This window comes from Momordica charantia, assembly GCF_013281855.1.
Source record: "Momordica charantia cultivar OHB3-1 chromosome 4 unlocalized genomic scaffold, Mcharantia_2.0 BLBB01000004.1, whole genome shotgun sequence".
Lineage (NCBI taxonomy): Eukaryota > Viridiplantae > Streptophyta > Magnoliopsida > Cucurbitales > Cucurbitaceae > Momordica > Momordica charantia.
Window position 1 is genome coordinate 5,299,333 of NW_028275162.1, and position 24,394 is coordinate 5,323,726.

The 24,394-nt window shown below is 34.5% G+C and overlaps 2 protein-coding genes across 2 annotated transcripts; both read left to right on the top strand.

Annotated features, from left to right (window-relative positions):
* The first annotated feature begins 333 nt into the window (after window positions 1–333).
* LOC111017297 (small ribosomal subunit protein uS14z/uS14y/uS14x) lies at window positions 334–1,950 on the top strand. The gene is made up of 3 exons (XM_022293003.2): window positions 334–493; window positions 1,541–1,640; window positions 1,734–1,950. The coding sequence occupies exons 1-3, from the start codon at window positions 432–434 to the stop codon at window positions 1,740–1,742; spliced, it is 171 nt and encodes a 56-aa protein (XP_022148695.1). The 5' UTR covers window positions 334–431; the 3' UTR covers window positions 1,743–1,950.
* Window positions 1,951–12,027: 10,077 nt separating this feature from the next.
* Window positions 12,028–23,665, top strand: LOC111017404 (QWRF motif-containing protein 2). The gene is made up of 6 exons (XM_022293152.2): window positions 12,028–13,898; window positions 19,419–19,538; window positions 22,116–22,232; window positions 22,321–22,410; window positions 22,979–23,086; window positions 23,173–23,665. Exons 1-6 carry the CDS (start codon window positions 12,414–12,416, stop codon window positions 23,251–23,253), a joined length of 2,001 nt encoding a protein of 666 aa, XP_022148844.2. The 5' UTR covers window positions 12,028–12,413; the 3' UTR covers window positions 23,254–23,665.
* Window positions 23,666–24,394: the final 729 nt, after the last annotated feature.

Below are 24,394 nucleotides of genomic sequence, written 5' to 3' on the forward strand. Positions count from 1 at the left end.
GCCAGAATTAAAAGAAAAATACACACATATGGTGCAAACAAGGCGTCATGCAGCTCGAAAATTGTGAAGTGGCACGAAAAGACGACCTGTAATTTTCCAAATATTATTCTTGAAAATAGTTTGCGAGTTGAATACATATTTGGAATGAGTTTTAATTAAAACATTATTAAAAAAAATATCCCACATATACTGTACTGTAAAAAAAACTTAGTAAAAATCCACTTGGGAAATTTACATATTCACAAAAAAAAAAAGGAATTCATAAAATATATCTGTTTTTTTTAATTTTCCGTACGCGTCTGCTAGGGTTTCGTCTCCGGTTCTCCGCTATAAATAGCGACCTTTTCTTCTCCCGCTCGCTCTCCAGAAAGCCGTCGCCGCTCCCAGAGATTTTCGAAGCCCCTGCGAGCCTTTTCGATCCCAGTCCAATCATGGGGCACTCCAACGTGTGGAACTCCCACCCCAAGAACTACGGTCCCGGCTCTCGCACCTGGTAGGTTCTTCTTCTCTTCCCACGCTTCCCTTCTGAGATGATTCCCATGAGATTTGATCAACTGTTTTCTCCTACGATTGACGATCCCATCTTTTGCTTGAACAACTGCTTGTTTTTATGGATTAAAGAGTTGTAGCTCGAAAGTCTTTTGAAGAAAATAGATTATTGGGTTTGAGTTGGATATGTTTAATAAAAGTGATTTTGCACTTGTTGGTATATGTAGAAGCACATGAGCGGAATGTTATAGCGAATGATCTTTTGTCGATGCATTGAGGTCTAATTTCATGTACTATTATCCTTTTTCCGCTTCATGTTAGCCCTCTGCGGAAAATTTGTTTCTTTTATTTGATTTGGACATCCATGACAACGTATCTGTGATTCATTTAAGGATAATAATAACGGAGGGACGATAGAAAGAAAAAGGGTTGCTCACATCTAAGATAAATTGTGTAGTAATGAATTTGGGATTACAGTCATCTGATGAATAGAATAGTTTACAACGGAAACCAGCCTCTTGCAACAACTATAACAGCTCAACATTAGACCAACTACTACGTTAATGATTTGTCTTTGCAATCTATACTTCTATACATTTGTGATGAATATACTTTTGTCTACCGTACTAAGAGTTATCGTTATTTGATTGTCAAATTTCCTTTATACTTATTTGTACCGTTTTGCTAAATGGTGATTAGGCATGGAATTCGTGATTGCTTTTGCCCAAGTTATTCTAGATTATAGTTTGAATGTTGATAGAATGGTAGGAGTTCTTAGGAATAGGTTACTCATGGTGTTTGTGGCTTTTGGATGGGCTAAATGTTAGTTTAATTTGCCTAACCTGCTGATTGATGTTCAGTTGAATAATGATATTAGTGAAAGAGTTGACGTGATGCCACATTGATCGTCTGTCTCTGCGTCTAATGATCTTGGGATTTATGGATAGATTTGGTTGGGTTAATATTTAATCAAGAGGGTATTAGTATGCAAAAGTATGATATGGAGGTTGCTTTTGTTTGAATTAATGTCTTCTCTGTTTGTCTTGTCCAGCCGGGTTTGTGGAAATCCTCACGGGTTGATCAGAAAGTATGGGCTTATGTGCTGCAGACAATGCTTCCGCAGCAACGCCAAGGAAATTGGATTCATCAAGGTAAATATTTTAATTCTTGATTATTTTAAACCATGTCCACATCAAAACATTTTCAATATCTTCTGATCTGTTGAACCTCAACTCTTCTTGCAGTACCGCTAAATGGCCAAGTTTTGTCTCTCCCATTAGAGAAGATGTAGTGGGATGGAATATGGCTGCAGCATTTTCTTATATATAAGAAGGAAAAACCTTGAACGTTGATTTTCTGTCTCTTGTTAATTTTTTTCTGGAACCTTGAGTTGATTGTTGAACTTAGGCTACTACAACGTTTACTAATTTTGAAGATTGAAGTGAATTTAGTGTTTTTTCATTCGGCGGTTTATTCATCTTTACCCCTTTTCTTTTATTCTATTTCAAATGAAAATATATTCATATTTGAAGTATGGATTATAGTATAGCTCAATCCACATACATACACACTGCTACCGATAGGTTTCTTTACCATGGTGTGACTTCGCAGGGCCCCATTAGACATTAATACATGTTAAATTGGGTCTGAAATTTGGTCGGCTTTGAATTTATTAATGATGTTCTTTCTACTGGTACATTTTGCATAATTTTGTGTGATATGTAGTGTCATTGATTGTTTGAAGCTCGAGCAAGCTATGAACGGGGTACAGTCAATTTAGGACTTGGAAGATTTGTATTGCCCACATTTTGTAGGGCAGATCTTATTTTGCCCCTTGGCAATGTATTGTCGGCCTAAATTGTTGGATGGTGGTATAGGTTTATGACTGCTGGGGGTGGCTTTGTGAATCTTTACAGGGGTTTTAAATTTTGAAAAAAAGAGATCTTTTTTCTTTTTATAGTTCATCGACTTGTGGGGGTGTAAATTTAAAATTCTGACTTTTTAGAAGTGGACATATGCTTCAATCAGTTGAGTTTATCATTGGACGATGAGTTGTTATTATTATTATTATTATTTTACACTAAGTAATTATTAAAGTTTTGTTTGAGAATTTTATTTTAAAATTAAGTCTAGATTATTACTTCCACTAGAAATAGTTTTTGAAACTTGTTTTTGTTCTTACACTAGAAATAGGAATAAATTTAAGTCTACAAAACACCTTCTCCAAAATATTCTCCACCATGATAGGTAGTGAAAGAAAAGTCATAAAAAAGGATACATTAGGCAAGTTTTCTAAACTATATATAACATTGCTTCTTTTGATTTTTTCCATAAACATTATTAATATTTGAAGATTCTCGAACTCAGCCACCGTCCGCCACTATAGAAACTAGCGGGGAAAAAGATATTGAAACAGATAATAATTCCCTTTCAAAAAACTTAGTCGAAGGATTGAGAGAGTGTACACCCTCCTAGAAAAAGAGAGAAGAGGGAATCAGACCACTAGCCATCCTCCTCCCTACTCATTAACTTTCACCCAGCAAACTCGTTAAGTGAGAAAGTAAACAAGATTTTAAAGATAGAAAATTATAAATGAAACCCTTATCTAAAGGGTTGGAATTATTTTTGGAAATTACATAAAAAGGGCAAAAACATAATCTTACCATGAACCATCAAAATTTCTTATGGGATTGGGAATTGGCTGTCCATTAGTTTTGGGCTTTTAATATAGTATCTGTTGTTCTTCATAATTTTCTACCTATTCCTTTTGGTTGATTTAATGAGAGACGAAATTATTAAAAATGGTAGTTTCTTGAACCAAGAATTTAAATACATTTAAAAGAATAAATAAATTGAAGAACAGAGAATTTTGTTTGCGTAAGCTTCATCTATTTTGACAAAAACTAAAATTAAAATTTACTTCTTTCTAATATTACTTTGCAAAGCAGAAATTTAAACCATCGAAGAGCGGGACTAAATGATTAACCTCTCAAGAATAATAATAGATATTTTATTTATTAAGATATGTTCGGATAAATAATTCAATTATATTCATTAGTTCAAATTCCACTAAAATTATTATTATTAAGTATGACCCAAATATTATCATACTCTGTAAAAGGAACATTCAGAAAAATGTTGAAATCAAAAGTTGAAACTCGCAGACAGGAACTAAAAATAATTTCTTTATTATAAATTGAAATAATAGAAAATAGAAATAATTAGAAAGTCAAATAATTGACTTGTCATGATTCAAAAGTCAAATATTCAAAATCTCCAGTTGACTGAGGAAATGGTCCAATTTTAGGACATTTATTAATCATGTAATTAATTGTAGTCCCATCAATATATATTAGAATATTCTAACTTTGCCATTGCGTTATCTAATCTACCATTTATTTTAACAATATTCTTAATGTATATTTTTTTATCAAAATAACCATACGGTTAAGTATTTTATTACAAATTTGATAATAGTCACAATTTTGAAAATTAAAGTTCAAGACATTTACTTGTTGGCTTGAAATCGGAGTTTGGAGTGTCCAGCTCCATATTTATTATACTAAAAAATATTTAAAAAAACCTAATTAACTTAACCAATTTGTTAATTTATTAAAAAATATAATCAGATTTTAGATAATAAATAAGAACTAAATCACATTTTACCATCTCACGCCACCAAATCCATTTGTCTTATTTTTAGTTATTACTTCGAAGATGAATACATAATAATAAAGTCGATGACGGATCCATAACTTTATGTTGGCGGCTTAAATTTGTATAATGATTTTTATAAGATATATAAGTCTAAATCATTTACTCTAAATTACAAAAAAAATTATATATTTTTTAAAAGTAAAATATTCTTTTTCAAAAAGATTTATATACATACAAGAAAAAGAAACCATGCAATTTGTCTTCCATGAGAGGTCGTGGGCTAAAAAACGTGTTAGTCATTCTTCTGATTTTGATTGATTGGTCGACTTAACATGTCCTGGAGATTCACATCATTGGGTTAGTAGACCTATTTAAGGGTTCGAGCCTCTTGAATAAAGTAGTTCAATTTAATATTATAATAGAAAATACAAACCGACGCTAACATTTACTCGCCATTACTTCCAATTACTTTAAAATATCTCTTCAAATTCTACAACTTTGCTCATTTCTTTCCAATTGCACAAGAATCTCTCATTTTTGGCACTATTTCTACCCCTCATTGCTTGCATTGAAAATGTACACTTGATTACTATATAAAAACAATGGGAAAATAATTACTTTCAACTATTTTTGAATGAATGACAAAATGTCCTTCACAAATTCTTTTTTTAGTGACTTTACATAAATGGGTCTAGGCATTTTTGAGCTACAAAATCTTCCCAAAGAAAAATAAAAAATCAAACTTCAACTTCTAGTAGTGAAGATTTTGCAAGAAGTATATTAATGGAAAAATGGCATCCAATTCCTTTACCAAACTTAAATGAACTCAAGATGTGTACAAAGATGAATTTAATGTGTAAAAGCCTCATCTTTTTCTCTTTGTTTCCATCACATCACTTGCTATTTTTAACTTTCTTACCTTCTTTGTTTCTTCATTCACATTTTCCAATTTTTATTGATTTGATTCATGGAGATAAAAAAGAAAAAAAAAATTTAGATCGTATTTTAGCTGTCTTCGTATTCTCAACTGGATTTTACATTAGAGTTTTTTTTTAATATTTGTTTTAGTTCTTGTTTTAAAATTTTATATTGTATTTAAGTGAGAACTCATGTTATATCGGGTAAGTTTGCGTTTCACATATCATGTTGCAAATATTAGACAACTATTAAATATTTCTTAAAATTCGAAGACGTATACGACATATAACTCAAATGAAGTTAAATGTCACTTTAACTTCATACGAAAGTCAAGGCTATTCACTCAAATCCATCTCCAATGATAGAGATGATGCTCAAAGCCACTAACAAACCTCTAGGAGTTTATCTTTTTATCTCATCGAAACAATCCCACCTATATTTTAGTTTCAACATCTCTATTTTTTAAGGTTAATTAAAGGTTTCCTGTCCAGAACAACGATACCTTCATATCAAAAGTACCTCTACAATGATATTGTCTGCTTTAGGCATAATCCTCACGATTTTACTTTTGGTCTCACCTAAAAAGTTTCATATCAATGGAGATAATTGTCCTCATCTATATATCACAGATCACTTCATTTTATAGCCAATGCAGAACTTTGTTCGCACATATTGCACCCGGACATTTTTTCCATTTGAAAATTTTAGATCTCCATTGCAAATGGGATGGAGTTGCTTAACATTAAAAATTGGCACAAAATGGTCATATAATTGATAGGAAACTTTTGGTCACTTTTGAATGGTTTTGCCCCTGTGGATTTGATTGATTGGAAATTTGTGATGGTAATCATATGTACTTCTTAAATAATTTGTCATGAAAAAGAAAAACCCTTGTTTCTCTATCACTTTAACATGTTAATTAGAAGCACTAATTTTATATCTTTAAGTCTAAAGTTTTCCATTAGGGGTTTTGTTTGGAAATTTGTTTCTTGGATGGCTTGATGTTTTTTTTAGAACAAAGTTTAATTAAAATATGATTAGAGATTAGGGGCACAATGTCAAATTATTAAAAAAAAAAAAAAAATTGGCGAAACTAACTCAACTAAATCGATTTGTTTTGACTTTAGTAATGTGTGTTAGGGTTCAATGTGATGAAATGGGCTAATTCAATTTGAGTATGGGTTATTTTCGTAAATGATAGTTCGACCACAGTGTACGTCGACCGTAAAGGAAATGATAACTTGGTGATCACGGGGTATCTTAGTCTCAATTTATAGCTCGACAAGAATGAACAAATATCACAAAACCACTCAACCACATCTTTCTGACAACGCGTTGTAGACCACATGATGATTGTATCGCTCGACAAGTGGGACCCACCAACCTATTACAAATACAGAGACTCGCTCCATAAGTAGGTATACAATTTTGATTGCTCGTCTTGAGAGCAAATACCTCAAACTAATTGATTTGAGCATCGGAGTGTCTACTCTCTATTTGTAGATCTTCCTTCGAATACCTCGCTCCTCGCTCCTTCTTAGATCAACTCGTCCACTTAGCTAATTAGTCATAATTTTGCATCAACAAAAGTTATTTTTTCATGTTTTTATAAAATAAACAAGCTTATGTTCAAGAATAACAATTTCGATGTACAAAAACTATGATAATAATCCTAAAATAAAACATATACCATAAAATTCGTAAACACAACTAAAATATCCATATTTTGGTTAAAAATGAAATCTAATTCAATTCGTATCCACATACAATTTAAATTTAATATATACATAAAAATTAAATAAAAAAAAATCTAAAATATTTGAATACATATCCAACCAAAGATGGTAAACAAATAGTTTCATGAACTTGCAAGGCACCCCATTGTGACAATTTAGTAGGGCATTAGAGTTACGTTGACTTCTCCAATCTTTTTTTTTTCTTTTGAAAATTCTCCCCAAATATCTCAATCTTTAGTTCTAAGAAAGTGTGGAAAATGTGTACAAATACGTGTGCATTCTATGTTTATGTTAAGAACATTTAGAGACCAAATTTATAATACATTCACACGTTTTGTTTTGTTTTTTTGATAGCTGGGGCAGTTAGGGACACCTGCGCCTGTCCCAAGGTCTGAACCCGAGACACATCAAGAGTTTTTTTTGTTATTAATTAAGTCAGTATAACCAAGAGACTCCAAACCCTGATGGAAATACTATTTTCTATAGGATTGTTGTCACAATTATATTATCCTGTGTTGAAAAAATGTGACACAATAATAGTTAATATAATAAAAAAATATGTATGTTTGTGGGGTTGAAGAGGAAAATGGAAGCAATGTAAGAAAGGTACATAATAATAGAGACAAAGTTATTTTTTGCTAATAGGGTTATAATCACTTCCAAAGCAAACAAACCCAATATATAATGCCCCTAATCTTGTTAACAAACAAACCCATCACTCTTAGTGGGTGTGCAATATTACTTTTTAACCAATTTAATTAATTATTTTATTGAGTATGTTTTAAGTCACATGGGTGGAATTTAATGACAATTTCAAAACCCTCTCTCTCCAAATATTTCTCTCTCATCATCTTTGTCACCCATTTAGGGTTTGAACATTCTTCTCCTTGGATTTTTCATCCCATAAAGAAATGAAATGGAAACTTAACACTTTTAATTTGGTGAATTGCATTGGGAAGTTTTTAGTTTTTGAATAGATGCATGGATTGATGTTTCTTGAATTACGTTAGTGGATCCCTATAATCGGAGTTCGTTGCTTGGACTGAGCAACATGTTTCATGGTAGGTGATATCACAAGGTCCCATGTTTTTAGAGATCATATGTGTACATAAATTATATATTATATTAACTATGAAAAATTTTAATTATGAATTAATTTCTATGTGTTTTCCGACACCAAATATTTGTAGGGTTAGACGGTTGCCCTATAAAATATATATATATATATATAAGAAATTTTATTATAGTATTAATTTACTACTACCTATCTTTGAAAATGACATATGTAATATATAGTTGTCAAACATATATATAACTTATTTTGAAAGTTTATTTCAAAGAAAAGAAGAACCAAAAAAAAAACAAAAGAAAGATGTCAAATTTCTATGTTTTAGTTGATAAATTTGGAAAACTAAGAAAAATTAGTCCCTTGTGATAAGAAAAGTCTAACAAATGCTACGTATATTCTTGAATAAGCCTAGATAATAATATATATAGGATATTAAATGGCAACTTAATTTACAAGTGTAAATATTAAAATATATTAATAAAAATTCAAGGGTGTATCATTTTTTTAATATCGTAAAATGACCCATAAATATTCAATTGCCACGAATTATTACCGTAATTAAGGAGATTAAAAAAAATCCAAGCTTAATTGCATGAGAAAGAAAATGTGGGAAAAAATAATATGGTATTTTAATTTATTGGTATTATCTGCCCATATTCAGAGATGACATTAGGGCAGAACATGGAAGGATAGGTTATTTATAACAACCACGGATTTTTCTACACAAGAAAAGGGAAAAAAAAAGTTTAACAATAAATTCCTTGTATTCTTTGACGTCAACTATATAAAACACATACCTTTGAAGTTAATACCTAGAAAAGAATCAAATGTTTAATTATTTATGTTGGTCTCGAAATTCGGTCGACTGATGTAGCCAACAAATAATGATGTGGTCGTCTCCTTCACGTGTGCATAATCTGCAACAAGGTTGAACTCAACATCGATGTTCCGCTAAATGTACTCTGAAGCTTAAGTTAGAACTCAATTTAGAAGGGAGCTAAGAGGAGAGCATGCAAGAGTATGGTGCAAGATTTTGCATACCTTTGGAAAGAGTTTGAACTCTTTTATAGGAGAACGATTTGGGAGAATGTGCTCAGGGAAATATGGGTCGTACTGTTGAACGAAGAGTTCTTAGCCAACTCTAAGGATACTCTGACACTCGAGATTGTACTCTCGTCGAAGGTTAGCGATATCCCGCTAGGTGAACTCTACCCGAAAAAAGTAGACGAGCTAAACTGCCAATCTTTAGGACACGTGGCGATCGACTTTCCCTCATTGGCCTTTCGAGTTCGAACTTAGCGCTGTAGGATTTGCCCACACGTCTTGTCGAGTTTTAGCCCATATTAGTTTATAAAATTTCTAACATATCAATCAGAATAAATAAAAATGTGGAGATGAGAATGAAGACGCATGATCCTATCCAAAATAGACAATTCAGTCCATGTCTTTCATCGTTGAAAGCAAGGCAAGTTTGTACCAGAAAATTTCTCATCTCTATTTGTACTGACCCATTCAAGTTACAAATTGAGATTTACTAATACCGTACCATGTACGTTCGCATAATACAATACATCGATTTCACATTTCCTTTTGGTATGCAACTTTTGTTCAAACTTAAAATAGGAGAGAGAGAACTTGAAAATCAAGGGAAAAATGGAGAAATTGAGAGGGAGTGAAATGGATGTAGCATCTCTCATAGCTAGCAAAAGTTGTGATTAAGAAAAAGATGGTTTTTATAGATTAGCTTAGCTTGCAAATACCACAAAGAAAATTCTTATTCAAACTTTTCTTAATCTCCATTTGCTTTATCATCCCCTCTTTAGATCTCATCACACCCACCAACTGTTTTTTCCTTCCAAACTTTACCCTTTTTTCCCCATCATTTCTCTCTCTCTCTCTCTCTCTCTCTCTTTTTTATATATAATCTTATGAACAATTATTATTAAGTGCAAAAGTATATCATCATCTCTTTAATTTTCACTTTCAACTGATCATGATTCATGAGGAGGAGGAGGACCAACTTTATGAGTTGTGCATATATTAATTTCAAAACAAAATCAAATTAGGGTTTGTTGGAAAATAAAATAATTAGGGTTTTGTTGGGTTAAATTTTGTTATTTTTCTTGGGTAGGGGTAAGATGTATTATTGATTGATTTGTCATTAGAGTCACAAAAACTAAACTAACCCCAAAACCCTAATGGCACCTAATCCCCAATTGTGTAGGTTTAGTTGAGTTATAAAGTTGGTTTGTGTTAATTAGATTAGGTTTAAATAATAGTTGAATTAACTTGGGTATAAGTTTGTTCGTTAAAAATCAAGTTTTCGGGTTTTCCGTTAAAGTTATGAAATAATCACTGCTCATGGTATAAGAGTATATATGATAGTCTATTTGTTAAAGTCTCGTACCAGAGTAGTTTTGAGTGAGAGTGTCAATTTAATATATTAAAAACATTGTATACATTATATTCTAGCTATAAGATTATTAATATTTTGAGTTTAGTAATAATTTAATATGAATGGTTGCTCGGTACTTCTAAATCTTTAGTTATAACAAACACCTCTTCTATTTTCTTAAAAAAGAGGTATATGTTATACATGCCACTTTATTTTGTCTAATTGTTGTATATTTCTTATATTTGTCTGCCACATCGTTTCAAATTTGTCTGATAGATATATCATATTATGTTATTATTTAGTTAACAATGCATAATGTGAAGACTTTTATAGAATTACAATGCAAGGTTTAAGACGGTAATTGAAACTTTTTAACATTTTTAAGTACTAAATAGGGAGAGAAACAATCATTATATAATTCTATTAAACATCCTAAATTGTAAAGTTTACTCTTAAATCTATTTTCTATCAAGATAAAATAATCATTTGCTTTTAGAAAAGACAAGTCTTGTACACTTAATTTTAATAATTTATTAACATAATTTGAATTATATAAACGAATGATGATATATTATAACTTAAAAAGGACTTTAATTGTTAAAATTATAACAACTTTACATGTATATCAAAACTAGTTTTTAAAACCCTTTTAAGCAATTAAAATGGCAAAAAATATTTTCTTTTAAATACATGCAACAACAATAAAAAAAAATTGTAATGGGTAGCTAACATATTTATCATATTTGCAAATATAACAACTTTTGAGTTTACAAATTTACAAAATATTTGAAATCTGATTTTTTTTTATTTTTTAGTTATTCCAATTTTGATTTTCTATATCAAATTAGGAATATTAATATATCAAGTCATATATATATATATAAACATTAAGATTGAGTATATCATTGTACAACACTCATAATTAAGTATATCAGTATAATTGATTCCTTAAGTAATATCAATAATATAACAACATTCGTGTTAGGTACAGAAGAAAGACATTTAGGTTATAAAGGGTTAAATTTAGGCATTTCATTTAAAATTTGTAAATAACACAGCGTAGAGAAACTGAACTAAGTAGAGAAAATTAATATATCAGCACTCATATCAAGTATATCATTGGTATATTAACACTTATAATCATGTATATCAATAATATATCAAATCATATATATATATATATAATTTGGTTTTCGTGTTCATTAGGGTATATTAAACTCTTGATATTTTTTGTGTCAATTGACCCTCCAAATTACTATGTTTACAAAATTAAAATGAAGGCTAGTTTTACAAATTCCTATTAATTTTTTGTTAAAATATAAAAATTTAGAATCCCAAATATCAAATGTGACGTGTCCAAGACAATATGTTGAATTTCCATTTCCAAGATTAAATAATTGTTGATTACCAACCATATAACCTTCACATTAATTCTTTTTTTTTTTTAAGAAATGAAGATAATAAACTTTACACCATAGTCCATAAAATAAAAATATAAAAAAAGGTAACATAACACAAGTAAAAACAAACGATCACATGTAGCCATTCAAAACGAACAACATTAAAAAAAAACAATAATAAATACAATAAAATATTCACTTATAAGTCATAAAATTATTAGATAGTTGAAAGATTTAAAAAAAAAAAAAGAGAAAAAAAGAAATAGTATTCTAATGTAAATAAATAAATAAAATAATTAAATTACATTACATTACATAACGTCTCTCCAAAGACTCCCATAAACCCAACCGTCAAAAAAAAAAAAAAATCCCACTGTATACTGTATTTTTATACACAGTCTATCTCTCTCTCTCTTCTTTCTCTCTCTTGTTCCTCTTTGTGCAGAGCAGAGCTCTCAAATCTTGCCTGTCACCTACTTCTCTCTCTCTCTCTCTAGCGCAGAGAAGACGGCAGTGAGCTGAGCCGAGAGAAGAGGGGGGAGGGTCCATTGATTCCATGAGCAGTGATTTCATAACTCTAACGGGAAATGTTGAATCTCGCTCTTCCTCCATTCTGGGTTGTTCTTCTTCTTTCTGGGATTTCTTGAATTTTGTTCTCTGGAAATGGGGGAATTTTGTCAGAGATATAGTTGATTTCGAGTGCTGATTCAGGGAATTTAAGCTAGCTTGTGGTTGCAGTTGTTGCATCAATGGTGGCTGCCATTTCTGGAGCAGCTTCAACCCATACCCCAATCCCCAAAACCTCCGCCCCACACCATGAACAGCAGCAAGATCATCTCAGGAATCAAGCCAGGCCGCCATTGTTGCCTTCCGAGAAAGACAATGGGCTTCTCACTCGAAAACCTAGAGGCAGACAAGTCCCGTCCAGGTACATGTCCCCTTCGCCTTCTACTTCTACTTCTACTTCCTCAACTACTTCGTCGACGGCTTCTTCTCGGCGATTTCCATCTCCGTTGCTCTCTCGCTCCACTAATTTGACTCCTGCTTCGACTCCATTGCCTTCCTCGGGCCCTAAGCGGTCCCAATCGGTGGACCGGAGGCGACCAACGACGCCCCGGTCGATTACGCCGGTTCTTGATTCGAGGCACGGCAATGCGACTGAGAGCTCCGCGGCTGCGAAGCTTTTGGTCACTTCTACTAGGAGTTTGTCGGTTTCTTTTCAAGGGGAGGCGTTTTCGCTTCCGATTAGTAAGACTAAGGCCACGGCGACGCCGAGTTTAAGCAATGCAAGAAAGGGTGCGACGCCGGAGCGGCGTAGGGCGACGCCACTTAGGGATAAGAGTGATGGGTCTGGAGTTCAGGTGGAGAATTCGAAGCTCCTTGATCAGCATCGCTGGCCGGCGAGGAACCGGCACGCCAATTTGGAAGCGAACCCGTTGTCGAGGAGTTTAGATTGCGGCGCTGAGGAGAAGAAAGTGAATGGAATTGGATCTGGGGTGGTGGCTCGGGCGTTGCAGCAAACAGTGCAAGATGACAGTAGGAGAGCTTCTTTTGACGGCAGATTGAGCTTGGATTTAAGCAGTTCAGAGTTGTTGAAGGCAGCTCGACAAAGCCCAGATGCGGATTCGGTGAATGAGTCTTCTGTGCCCTCTGATCTCACTACTTCTGATACGGACAGTGTTTCCTCTGGCAGTACTTCCGGAGTTCAAGATTGTGGTTCGGTTGCCAAGGGGCGAAATGGGCCTCGAGGGATTGTTGTCTCCGCGAGGTTTTGGCAAGAGACCAACAGCCGATTGCGGCGCTTGCATGATCCTGGTTCTCCTTTATCGACAAGTCCCGGGGCAAGAATAGCTGCCCCATCAAAGTTCAGTCAATCAAAACGGTTCTCAAGTGACGGTCCATTGGCATCACCACGAAGAATGGCTTCCCCTATTCGAGGTGGCACAAGGCCTCCATCCCCGAGTAAGCTTTGGACTTCTTCGGTATCATCACCATCAAGGGGAATTTCTAGTCCTTCCAGGACGAGAAATGGCGTCGGTGGCTCCTTGGTCAGTAATTCTATTAGTACGCCCTCAATTCTTAGTTTCTCTGTTGATATCCGGAGGGGGAAGATGGGGGAAGATCGCATTGTTGATGCACACGTATTGAGGCTTCAGCATAACCGATACTTGCAATGGCGGTTTGTGAATGCAAGGGCAGATGCTACGTTCATGTTGCAGAGACTAAACGCAGAGGTACTAGTATATCTCACCCTTTTGATGATTTCTGTGGTTTTTACTAATCCGTAATCCCTTTTTATCATGGCAAGGTTCTTAATAACTGCCATATGCAATTTAGCTTACATTTCGTTTTTGATACCCATTGTCTCTCTTAGGTTGTTACATCCAAAAGTTTGGTTATCATCATATCTGTCGTTTCTAGCATATCCACTGCTGAAATCAATGCTCTCATCTAGATTTCTACATTAAATTGCTTGTTCAGTTGCTACTGAATCTTTCACGAGGAACTTCTTGTGGTAGGGATGGATGGAGAAGACGCTCTCTTAGGCAGGATTTGGTTGCGTTTGTTAACTTGGTCAATCTGAATATTTCTCCCTCTTATGGTGATGGTTTACAGATTTCCTTGGAGAGGTTTTTCTTTGGGTATCTGAGTATTTTGGGTCAGATTGTTACTTGTTAAGAGTCTTAGGACATGAGGTTCATTCTTGGATATTTTTCAAGGGAGCAATTGTTTCACATTTCTCCTCCTTTGTCCTTGGGAAATTGGGTCAATTTTGTTTTTGAGATGGATGTACATGTGAAGATTCTACTGTTTAATTTCCTTACAGTACTGATGCAACTCATAAATTATCTTCTATGCCCCCTTCTACTTATAGATTTAATCTAGTAAGAGGTTTTTTCCTGATAAGGAACAAAGAATTTCATTGATGAAGAAAAGGAGATCTAGTATCTTCCTTTATGTTGGTTTTAGTACAGATTCTGATGATAGAAACTTCAATGATATAATTCCTATTCTTTCCATTTTGGATGAAGTTTTTTATTAGTCTTCTCACCTTTGGAAAAGAGAATTAGAACCCAAAATCTTTACTTTAGGTTCCTGTACTTTTAACTCTTACCATGGAATGTTAGACTTTCCACTCATCTCTCATCTAGATGTTTGCCTCTTTTCTTTAAACACATTTGGAAAGCTTAAGGCTTGTTAGTTTGTACTTTTGGTGGTTCTGTATATGCCAAAGTTGTTTCATCTTTTATTGGTCTGTACTATAGCATCTGTAATCAATTAGCTACAGTGGTTTAATTTTGTCGGCTTCACTGCATGACAAGTTTCAAATAGCAGAAAACAATTTGGAACAAAAATGCAAGAAAATGGCGAGCAAACTGCTTGAGTTGCCTAGCGAAGATGCATGAAATCAAAATGACCGTGAAAATAGAGCCTTTCCTATTCTATAATTGATCCAACCTAAACCACCACGAGTCATGATTCACACCCAAATTTACCTGCTTATGCCTCGATCAATCCCCATGTTTTAAGGGCAACCCCTTCTAATTGTCTTCAATCGTGTGGTAGGTAAAGATGTTCACCAAATCCCCATCTTTTTTTTTTCTTTTTTTTGAGAGGAAATGAAAACTTCAATCCAGAATGATGATGGTGACAAAAGTCTGATTTGGGTGAGAGTTATATATGTCTGATTCTCAAGAAGCTATGTTTTGTGCATGACATAGCTTAACTACTGCCTTATATACGATCTTCGAGAAGGTGCTTTCAGCTAAAAAACCAAAGTCCACACTTCCTTAAACCATTTTCACATTCTAGTATCCTTTTGTTGGGTAGAGATAAATACGTTCAGTTAGTATGCTTTCCTAGACGTTGTTCTACAAGCTAGGTGGTTTGGTGGTAATGAAGTGAACCTATGGGCATATCTCAAGTGTTAATTACTCGGTTATTCTTAATGGGAGATTGAGAGGAATATTCACCGAGGCAAGGAAACCTCTTCCTCCAAGCAATTGGTACCTGCAACACTAGACTGTGACATTAATCTTTAAGACCAAAAACCATTTCAAGCACATCAAGGATGTTACGACGTGTACAAACTTCCTGTATTTGAAGGGGTTGAAAAGTACGATGCTTTTGAAGGGTTGGAAGGATGGGGTTTGGTAAGTTTTTGGGTTGGTGGAGACTCATTTCATTAAATTATCTCCCCATTAATTGATGACACCTTGGTGATTTCTTCAACGAACATTGCCAAAGTTTGTAGACTTCCTAACATCCTTTATATGCTTGAAATGGTTTTTGGTCTTAAATATTAATATCACAGTCTAGTGTTGCGGGTACCAATTGTTTGGTGGTGGTTGGTTCCTACTTGAGATTGGATGAAGGTCTCTCTCCCAAAGGATCTTGATGGCTTGGGTATTGGTAATCTTATTAAGCAGAAAATGCCCTCCTTTCCTTTTCAAATGGTTATTGAAGTTCATGAGGAAGCACTGAGCAGGATGAAAGATGCTTTATGGCAGAAGAGGCCGTGTTGACAAAAGTTGGAATTTTGACTTTTGGCCATAAGCCAGTTCTGGATAGCTATCTTTAGCGTCAAGACATTGTTCATATGAATTGTTGACTTCTTGTAGGTAATGGGTAAGGATCTGGCCTCCTAGCTTCTTAATCTTGCTTTATTCTGATTGTTTGAGTCGTGCCTTGATGTAGACACTCGGGTCGATGGTGCTCAGATTCTCATTATCTTTCTTGAATGATCATGCCTAGGAGAAATATGAATGATTGTGAAACTTTTGAATAAATCTTGTTGATGGATTGTTTGTCCTCGTGCATCTTGCTTGATAGGACAGATTTAGAATTTTTTATAATAGGCAGCTTGTCTTATCCTTGAAGAAAGAGGCATCCATAAGGGATCTATGGGGGGAAGAATCTAGCTGCTGGAATTTGGGTCTTAGAAGACATTTAAAGGATGAAGAAATTGCTGACTGGGTGTTTCTCAACCAGCAGGTTTCTGCTGTTCATTTGTCCACAAGAGCTGACAACATAGTATGGAAATTAGAAGCTAATGGTATCTTTTCCACCAATTCCCTGATTAAGGACTTAACACACCACAACCTGGACCCCTCACCCCATCTTGCTGACATCATTTGGAAAGATTTCTACCCTGGGAGCTCAGTCACCGTGTCATAAACACTAATGACAAACTTCAAAGAAGACTGCCACATATGGCTTTATCCCCCAATGGTGCTCAATCTGCCAATCCAATTTGGAGACCCAACAGCATCTTTTTGTCACATGTCCATATTCATCAGTTTCTGGGACTACATCCTCAACGCTTTTGGTTGGTCCACGGTATTGCCAACAGATCCTCCCCTCCTCATTGCATCCACGCTTGCAGGCCACCCTTTTAAAAAGGAAAAAATGCTTCACTGGATGAATTTCATTCGAGCTTTCTTTTGGCTTCTTTGGAGAGAAAGAAATCAAAGAACTTTCAACGCCAAATTTCTCCCTTACGAGCGGCTTTTTGATGCTATAGTCTATCTAGTTATTACATGGTGTAAAGGCTCTTCTCTTTTCCATCACTATAGTTACTCTTCCCTTATAGTCAATTGGAAGTTCTTCATGTAAATCCCTCTATGGGACTTTTGTAATTTCATGTTATCAATGAAATTGTTTCTTTCAAAAAAAAAAAAAAAACAAACAAACAAACAATAGGCAGCTTGTACTTTTGACCCTACCATAATTATGAACTGCCTGTCATGGTTATATTTATGGACCAAACCTACTCTGCAGGTAAATGAGAGTTCAATCTAAATTTTTTTGTGGAATAATCCTGAAGTTATCAAGCATGGATTAATGGATTAAATACCATTCTTTTCTCCTTGGAGGATTTTAGCAAGGTGGAGAATCTCCTTTACATTGCTAATGAGTCGGGATGCTGTCTTGCTTCAAGATCAACTATATAAAAAGTGGTTTACCTATAACATTTCTCTAGAGCTGGTTAGTTTTAAATACCATTCCCTGCTAAGATATTCATATGTACTCCTTCCTTTTGGCCGATCTTGGTCTTCCCTTGGTGGGAATTCCCACTCTGAATTTTTGGAACCTCATGGATAAAATAATAAGAGGTAAGTTACAGAAGGAGGAACTCTTCGTCTTTCCAAAGGTTGAAGACACGCACTCATTACAGCTACCATATTGGGTTGATCTTAGCATGAAAGGATGTCCAAAACAATGCTTCCTTCTTGTGGCATTTTCCCTTGTCTCATGTGTTGACGTCCTTCAGTAGTTCAGCCACTTCCATGATCTCATCTGCCACCCTATCGATGTGCAACATCAGTCCTCTGCCTAGATCTTGAGTTTAAACCCATTTAGAGAATCACCCTTAAATTTTCTTCCTAGATCTCAAATTTCTACCCATTTAAAGAAATGACCCTCCAGTACCATGTTTGGTACATTTGGAATGGTGCAACAATGATGTTGAACTCCCTATTCAAAATAGAGCGACAAGGCTTATTTAAATTCCTTCCATATCTGCAAGGGATGTAGAATTTTTGTTTGGTACCACACCAGGGCTTCATGCAACATACTCACAACAATGGCTTCTCCTCTCTAACAAGGCAGCAGTGGTTTCGTACCTCCTTTGTGACTACCGTGACTCCATCGAATCCATTCTACTATCTATTTTCTTCCTTCTTGGTGGCATGCAGGAGAGTCGTGCCATTAACAGGCCACACCTAAAATTGGGTCAAATTATAGTTGTTCAAGTTGGTTATATTTTGCGATTGTTCTTTTGGTGTTATACAACATGGGTGTTGCTAACTCTTATTCTTCTTCCATAAGGTCTCCCTTCCCTTCTCCTAGCGTAGGTAAAATGGTTTGGAAGCTTGGCATCCCTATCAAGTCCCTGATCTATATTTTGATGATACAAGTTGGTTTTGCTAGTCCTGATAAGCAATGTTCAAATGGTTTGTATTATCCGTAACTGACCTTAAATTGTTGTGTTTATCTTGGCGTGGGGCATGTATTCTTGGGGAAATGGTTTGGCTTAAAATATGAAAACAAAAAAGTAATCAATTGAAACCATCTTGGGTTAGCCTAGTGGTCAATAAGAGCTAATATAAATAGTAAAAACGCTTAAAGAGAATGTGGTCAAACAATGGAGAACACCTACCTCTGATTTAACGTCCTACGAGTTTCCTTGACAACCATATATAGTAGGGTCAGACAATTGTCCCTGATTAGTCGAGGTGCGCGCAAGTTGGCACGGACATACGGATATCAAAAGTAAAGTAATCAACAAAAACAATAAAGCAAGCAAATTTACAGAAATGGCTAATGTTCCTTTCAACTTTCTCAAAAATCTTCCTACCCGCTCTCCAAAAATTTCCCAATAGATTCGATAGCATCTAATGGTTTTTGTAGTGGTTTTAGTCCTTCATGTAGGTCTCTTTCAGTATCTTCTTTTTCTTTTCTTTTTCTGGAAAAAAATATTAGTAAAGTTTCTATTCTTGATTGAAGTGGTTTGGCCTTTTTTAAGTTACTTACACTTGCCTCCAAGCAGTCTTTTCCATTATTCCTACATTCATAATTTCACACGTCTTCATACTTCATCTTCTTCCAAATTTTCTTGTGTCTAATGTCTTCATGAATGTTTGTAAACACAAAAAATTTTGTTCATACAGTTTATGGAATTACTTGCTGCTGATCAGTATTATTGGAATATTTAGTCAATTAGTTTTATCATCTTTCTTTTTCTGCACCAGAGAAATGTTTGGAATGCGTGGGTCACTATCTCAGAACTACGGCATACTGTCACACTTAAAAGAATCAAGTTACTATTACTACGACAGAAATTGAAGCTGACATCCGTCCTCAAGGGACAAGTAAGATTCAGAACCCCTTTTTTTTTCTCCCAAAGAATTCCATTTATTTGATGTATTTGGCCCTTTAAATGCCATTGAACTTCTTTATGGTTTATACTGGTTAGAAGGTCAAACTGTATAGCCCAGAAAACTGATAATTGATAAATGTCTAGTTAAATGTGATGGATTTAGGATGTTATTTTAAGTTAATAGCACCATTGTTTTAAGAAAAAAGTGAAATTTTAAATGAAGTGTTTTGTTTAAAAAAAATGCATTGTTCTTCTAAATGACACTTGAAGTGCCATCGCATTGTATGCATAGAGCTTTAATATACTAGCACTGAGAATAAATAATTGGTGATATGCCCAAAATATTTATCTTCTTTCTAGTAGAGCCCTTCACCGTCAAGAGATGTAGGTGGGTTGAATAAGTTGCACTTGACCATCACGGATAGAAATCCATAGTTTATGACTAACTTGTGACCAATTAATCATATCTGTAACTTTGCTTGTTGAGTTGATTTCTCTCATAATAACGCGAAGGTCGCAGGTTAATAAAAAAAAAGTTGATTTCTCCATAACCTGATCTTTTGTAAATCTATTTTGAGCAGCAAGAATTAGTTTTCACACATTTAGTCAGTGCAGCGTTATTTTCGCATGGGTCTTGCATAATCTAAATATCTGGAATATTATAATCATGAATCATGAATCTATGATCTAGTTAGTAGATGCTAATTTTATTCTATTTTTTTTCTTTCCTGCTGTTGACATTGCATCAACTGGGGGAATCTTTGCCATGTAGCCATTGTGTATATTGTGATTGACATGAAGGGAGTTACACTTCTCGATTGTTTTACTCCCTTGGATACTTTGTCTCTTGAATGTTTCTTGACACATGCAATTTTTTTTTGGCCCATCTGAAAGACCTTCTTGTGAATCTTTTCAACTGATATCATGGTCATATGTCTACATTGAAAAAATGAAATATGAAAAGGAGAAGAAAGCCTTAACCCAGGCTAAGGAAGTTACACAAAAGCTTTCCAATTAGCGCGAGGAAAAGGGAACCCACGGTTACGATAAAGGTTGAACAATCTGCACCAAGACAAAGCTCGCAAAGCAATATGCTCCAACAAAATGGAAATCTTGCCTTTTATGGAAGTTTCTATTGTTTCTTTCCAACCAAAAGGTCTAAAGAGCCCCAAGGAATCTTATCCAAAGGAGCTTGGTCATCTTTGTAAGGGTGATTATCAAAGCTGCCATGAGAAGAATAATGATCATATTGTTAGGAAGAATAATGTGCGACCCAAACTAGTTAAACAGGGTAGTCCAGACATGTGAAGCCTTCGAGCAAAGGATGAAAAGATGGTCTTGCGTTTTTTCTTTTTCTTTTTCCTTTTCTTCATAAGGCACACCAATTTGAGGGGTGGTGGACCTCTTGGGATTCTTTCTTTGTGTTTACCATGAGTGTTAATGTTATTCAAGAGAACCTCCAAATGAATATCTTGACCTTCTTTGGATAAGAGTACTTCAAATCCATTGGGCTACTGGACAATCGAGAACTTGCAGATCTGCAGCATTATCTTTCAAAAGGACTTGCAAATGAAAATACTCTAATAGAATCTTTAAGATAGACCCATTTATAGTAAAAAAAAGTGCTTTTTAGAAGATCCATAAGTGAAATCTACTTAGTTGCCTCCCGATCATTCAAATCTACTTAATCCAAGAAATGAAATAATTAACGCAACATGTTATAATGGGAAGTAGTATAGTACTTCCATTGTGCTTGATAATTTTCTTGCATGGATGAGATCTGATTGGCATTCTGCTGTAAGAAAGGATGTTTGATGCTGTTTATTTGTTTGCTATGCGTGATAGAGTTCAACTATTATTGATAGTAGAGAGGTTCGTATCCAACAAGAGATTCAATGGCTCCCGTACTCTCCATTCACCCTTCAGAGAAACTCAAGCCATATCCAAAACGATACCTCTCCTAACCATATTTAAGTCTACTCACAGATCACCATGCTTACCTCACAACTAACTAACCACATGGCCCCCACAACTCTTGATGGATTAGCTCACATACTTGACTTTCCCCCTTTTGGGCAACAGCCATTATGTGGCATGACTTCTGCTTTGCATACCTTAATCCATTACTGCCCAAATAACATTTTTACCGGGCTTTTAGCAGCAAATGGTATCCCTCCTCTTCTACCTTTGAATCCACAAGTAGTGGTGAAGGTCCAAGAAATTACCCTGACCCCTAACTCTCTTCCTATGATACACATTAATAACTGGGGTCTATCAACATGGTGGCCCTTCTCTTTGCTCTTTGAGCTGCTCTTCAACACTCCTTTTACCATGATGGATTATATATAATAAAATAATATTGTTATGCAATGGCCTTATTCATTAAAGTTAATGGAATAATATCATACTGAAAATGGCCTTATTTTCCTCCTTTAGCTTGGTGTTAATTTTTGAAATATTATGCTGTGATCATGCAAGATTTTTTATGTCCTTGTGAATGCCAATTTTGCGTTTATTTTGTTCCCAAATTATAACATCAGCTTATTTTTCTAAATCAATGTTAATGTAGATAAGTTATTTGGAAGAATGGGCTCTTTTAGACAGAGATCACTCAAGCTCTTTGCTTGGAGCAACTGAGGCATTGAAGGCCAGTACTCTCCGGCTCCCGGTTGTTGGGAAAGCAACGGTATTTAGCCTGTACCTTCTACTTTCATTGGAAAGCAGTTTCAAACTAAGACACTTGTGAAGAAAGTAAACAATTTTTATTTTTTCAGGCTGATATTCAGAACCTGAAGGATGCTGTGGGCTCAGCTGTTGATGTTATGCAGGCAATGGCATCCTCCATATGCTCTCTCTCATCTAAGGTGCTGCTTTACCCAGATTTCTTACTTGTCTGAGGAAGTCTGTTGTTTTTATGTTATCATTTTTCTGCTGTTGAAGGTTACGAATAGACAACACAAACCTATGTACTTCCATAGATTCAATTTAGGTTTTTTGGTTCTCCTGTATGAGAAATTTTGGACTGCTGGTTATTTTCATTATCACGTGGTGTTCCTCCTGGAACTAATGTTTATTTTAGAGATCTTGTATTTTGTGTCAGTTCAGATTTCCCGCATTAAAATCCTTAAATTGAGGAAAAATGAGACTGCCATATCATGTCTTCTTCTTCTTTTTTTTTTTTAATACAACAGTCAGGATTAAATTGTTGATCTTTTATTGGCAACGGAGCAATTGCAATGATGTAGGTAGTTTTAGGATCTAAATTATTACTTGGGAGCATGACCATGGAAGAAAGAACATTATGAAGAGCTTTTTTCCCTTTTCCATAGCTTATCCCTTAAGAGTTAAAAGCTACTGGAATCTTTGACCTTGTATTCCTTCGATCCTTTGTATTTTGCTTCTATCTTAGAAACGGTTACATCTCGTCCACAGGTAGAAGATACGAACTCCGTGGTAGCTGAACTGGTTAAGGTGACGGCAAAGGAACGGATTTTACTTCAACAATGTGAAGATTTTTTGTCCACTCTAGCAGCCATGCAGGTAAGTGAAGCTAATCCAGTTTTGGTCTTCAAAAAGTAAACTGTCTGCATGTTGCATTTGTTCTCATTAACAGTCGTCATGAACAGGTGAAAGATTGTAGCTTGCGAACGCACATATTGCAACTGAATCGGTTTCCAACGAGACAGCAGCCTAACAAATACATGTAGAACTGATATGATCCTGATGATTTGACTCACTTCTCACTCGCTATTCTACTAACATTACACGGGCCCCTTTTTCGTTTTTCTACCTGATGGAGGCAGAGACTGAAGTAACAAGAACAGATTGATGATTTTTAGGATCTAGGATTTGAATCCTTCTTGGTGGCTCTTATATTTCTTCTTTTATGGTTGTTCAATGTATCTGGAAAAAGGAAAAAAGATTGTATGTAGGGAATGGCTTTCCATCCCCCTTTGATAAGATTAGCTCTGTGTAAAAGTGGTGCAGTTCTCCTATCCCTTCAGCCAACAAGTAAATGCCAATGCTGAAATATGTATATATGTAATGTTCTCATCATTGTTGATTCTTGTAGTTTGTGAATTCTCATGACTGATTGGTGAAATAGTCTCTCTTTTTTCATTCCCAGCGCGAAAAGTTATTATTTGGATCGAATCATTTTAATTGAGCGCGAAAAGTTATTATTTGGATCGAATCATTTTAATTTTGATATGCGCTTTATTTATTGAACTATGATCAAATTGGCTTAATATTATCAATTCTTGCGGTCCAGCAATTTATATATTTCTTCGAAAGGGTTTAACTTTTCAATTAATTTCAAGCAAAATAGGGAAGATTAATGAGGTAATAAAAGTAATATTTGTATGTAGGTTAAAAGTGAAGGAGTACTTTTTACCATATCATTAATTATTTTTCATAGAAAATGATTTTATATAATTTTAGACAAATTATATATTTTACTTCAAAGTTTATTTAGACCTTGAAGTTTGGAAATCAATGTTTTAGTCACAAAATTTAGGAAAGAGTTGTAAATGGTCTTTGAAGTGTGTTGGCCATTTTGTTGACCTAACATTATGACGGTGTGACATTTTATTTTGAATAAAAAGATGATTACATTTACTATTTATTGATTCCGATATTAATTTTATATAAAGAAATATTTTAGAGTACGAATGTAAATGTAATTCACCGATTTCAACTTTTTATTAACATTTACTGCTCGATAATTTTTTTAGTTCAAATAATTTTGTAGAAAGAAGGATCCACGATTGACTGTTTAGATGATAATAGATGTCTTATTCTAATGAACTATGCTTGAATTAACTATTATACATTAATTAAAACCTTAAT

Excerpts from the sequence above, each read along its gene's own strand:
- LOC111017297 (XM_022293003.2), top strand. The coding sequence starts at position 432 with ATGGGGCACTCCAACGTGTGGAACTCCCACCCCAAGAACTACGGTCCC. Across the intron at positions 494-1,540 it reads GGTCCCGGCTCTCGCACCTG|CCGGGTTTGTGGAAATCCTC; the intron begins GTAGGTTCTTCT and ends TGTCTTGTCCAG.
- LOC111017404 (XM_022293152.2), top strand. The coding sequence starts at position 12,414 with ATGGTGGCTGCCATTTCTGGAGCAGCTTCAACCCATACCCCAATCCCC. Across the intron at positions 22,411-22,978 it reads TATGCTCTCTCTCATCTAAG|GTAGAAGATACGAACTCCGT; the intron begins GTGCTGCTTTAC and ends TCTCGTCCACAG. Across the intron at positions 23,087-23,172 it reads CCACTCTAGCAGCCATGCAG|GTGAAAGATTGTAGCTTGCG; the intron begins GTAAGTGAAGCT and ends CGTCATGAACAG.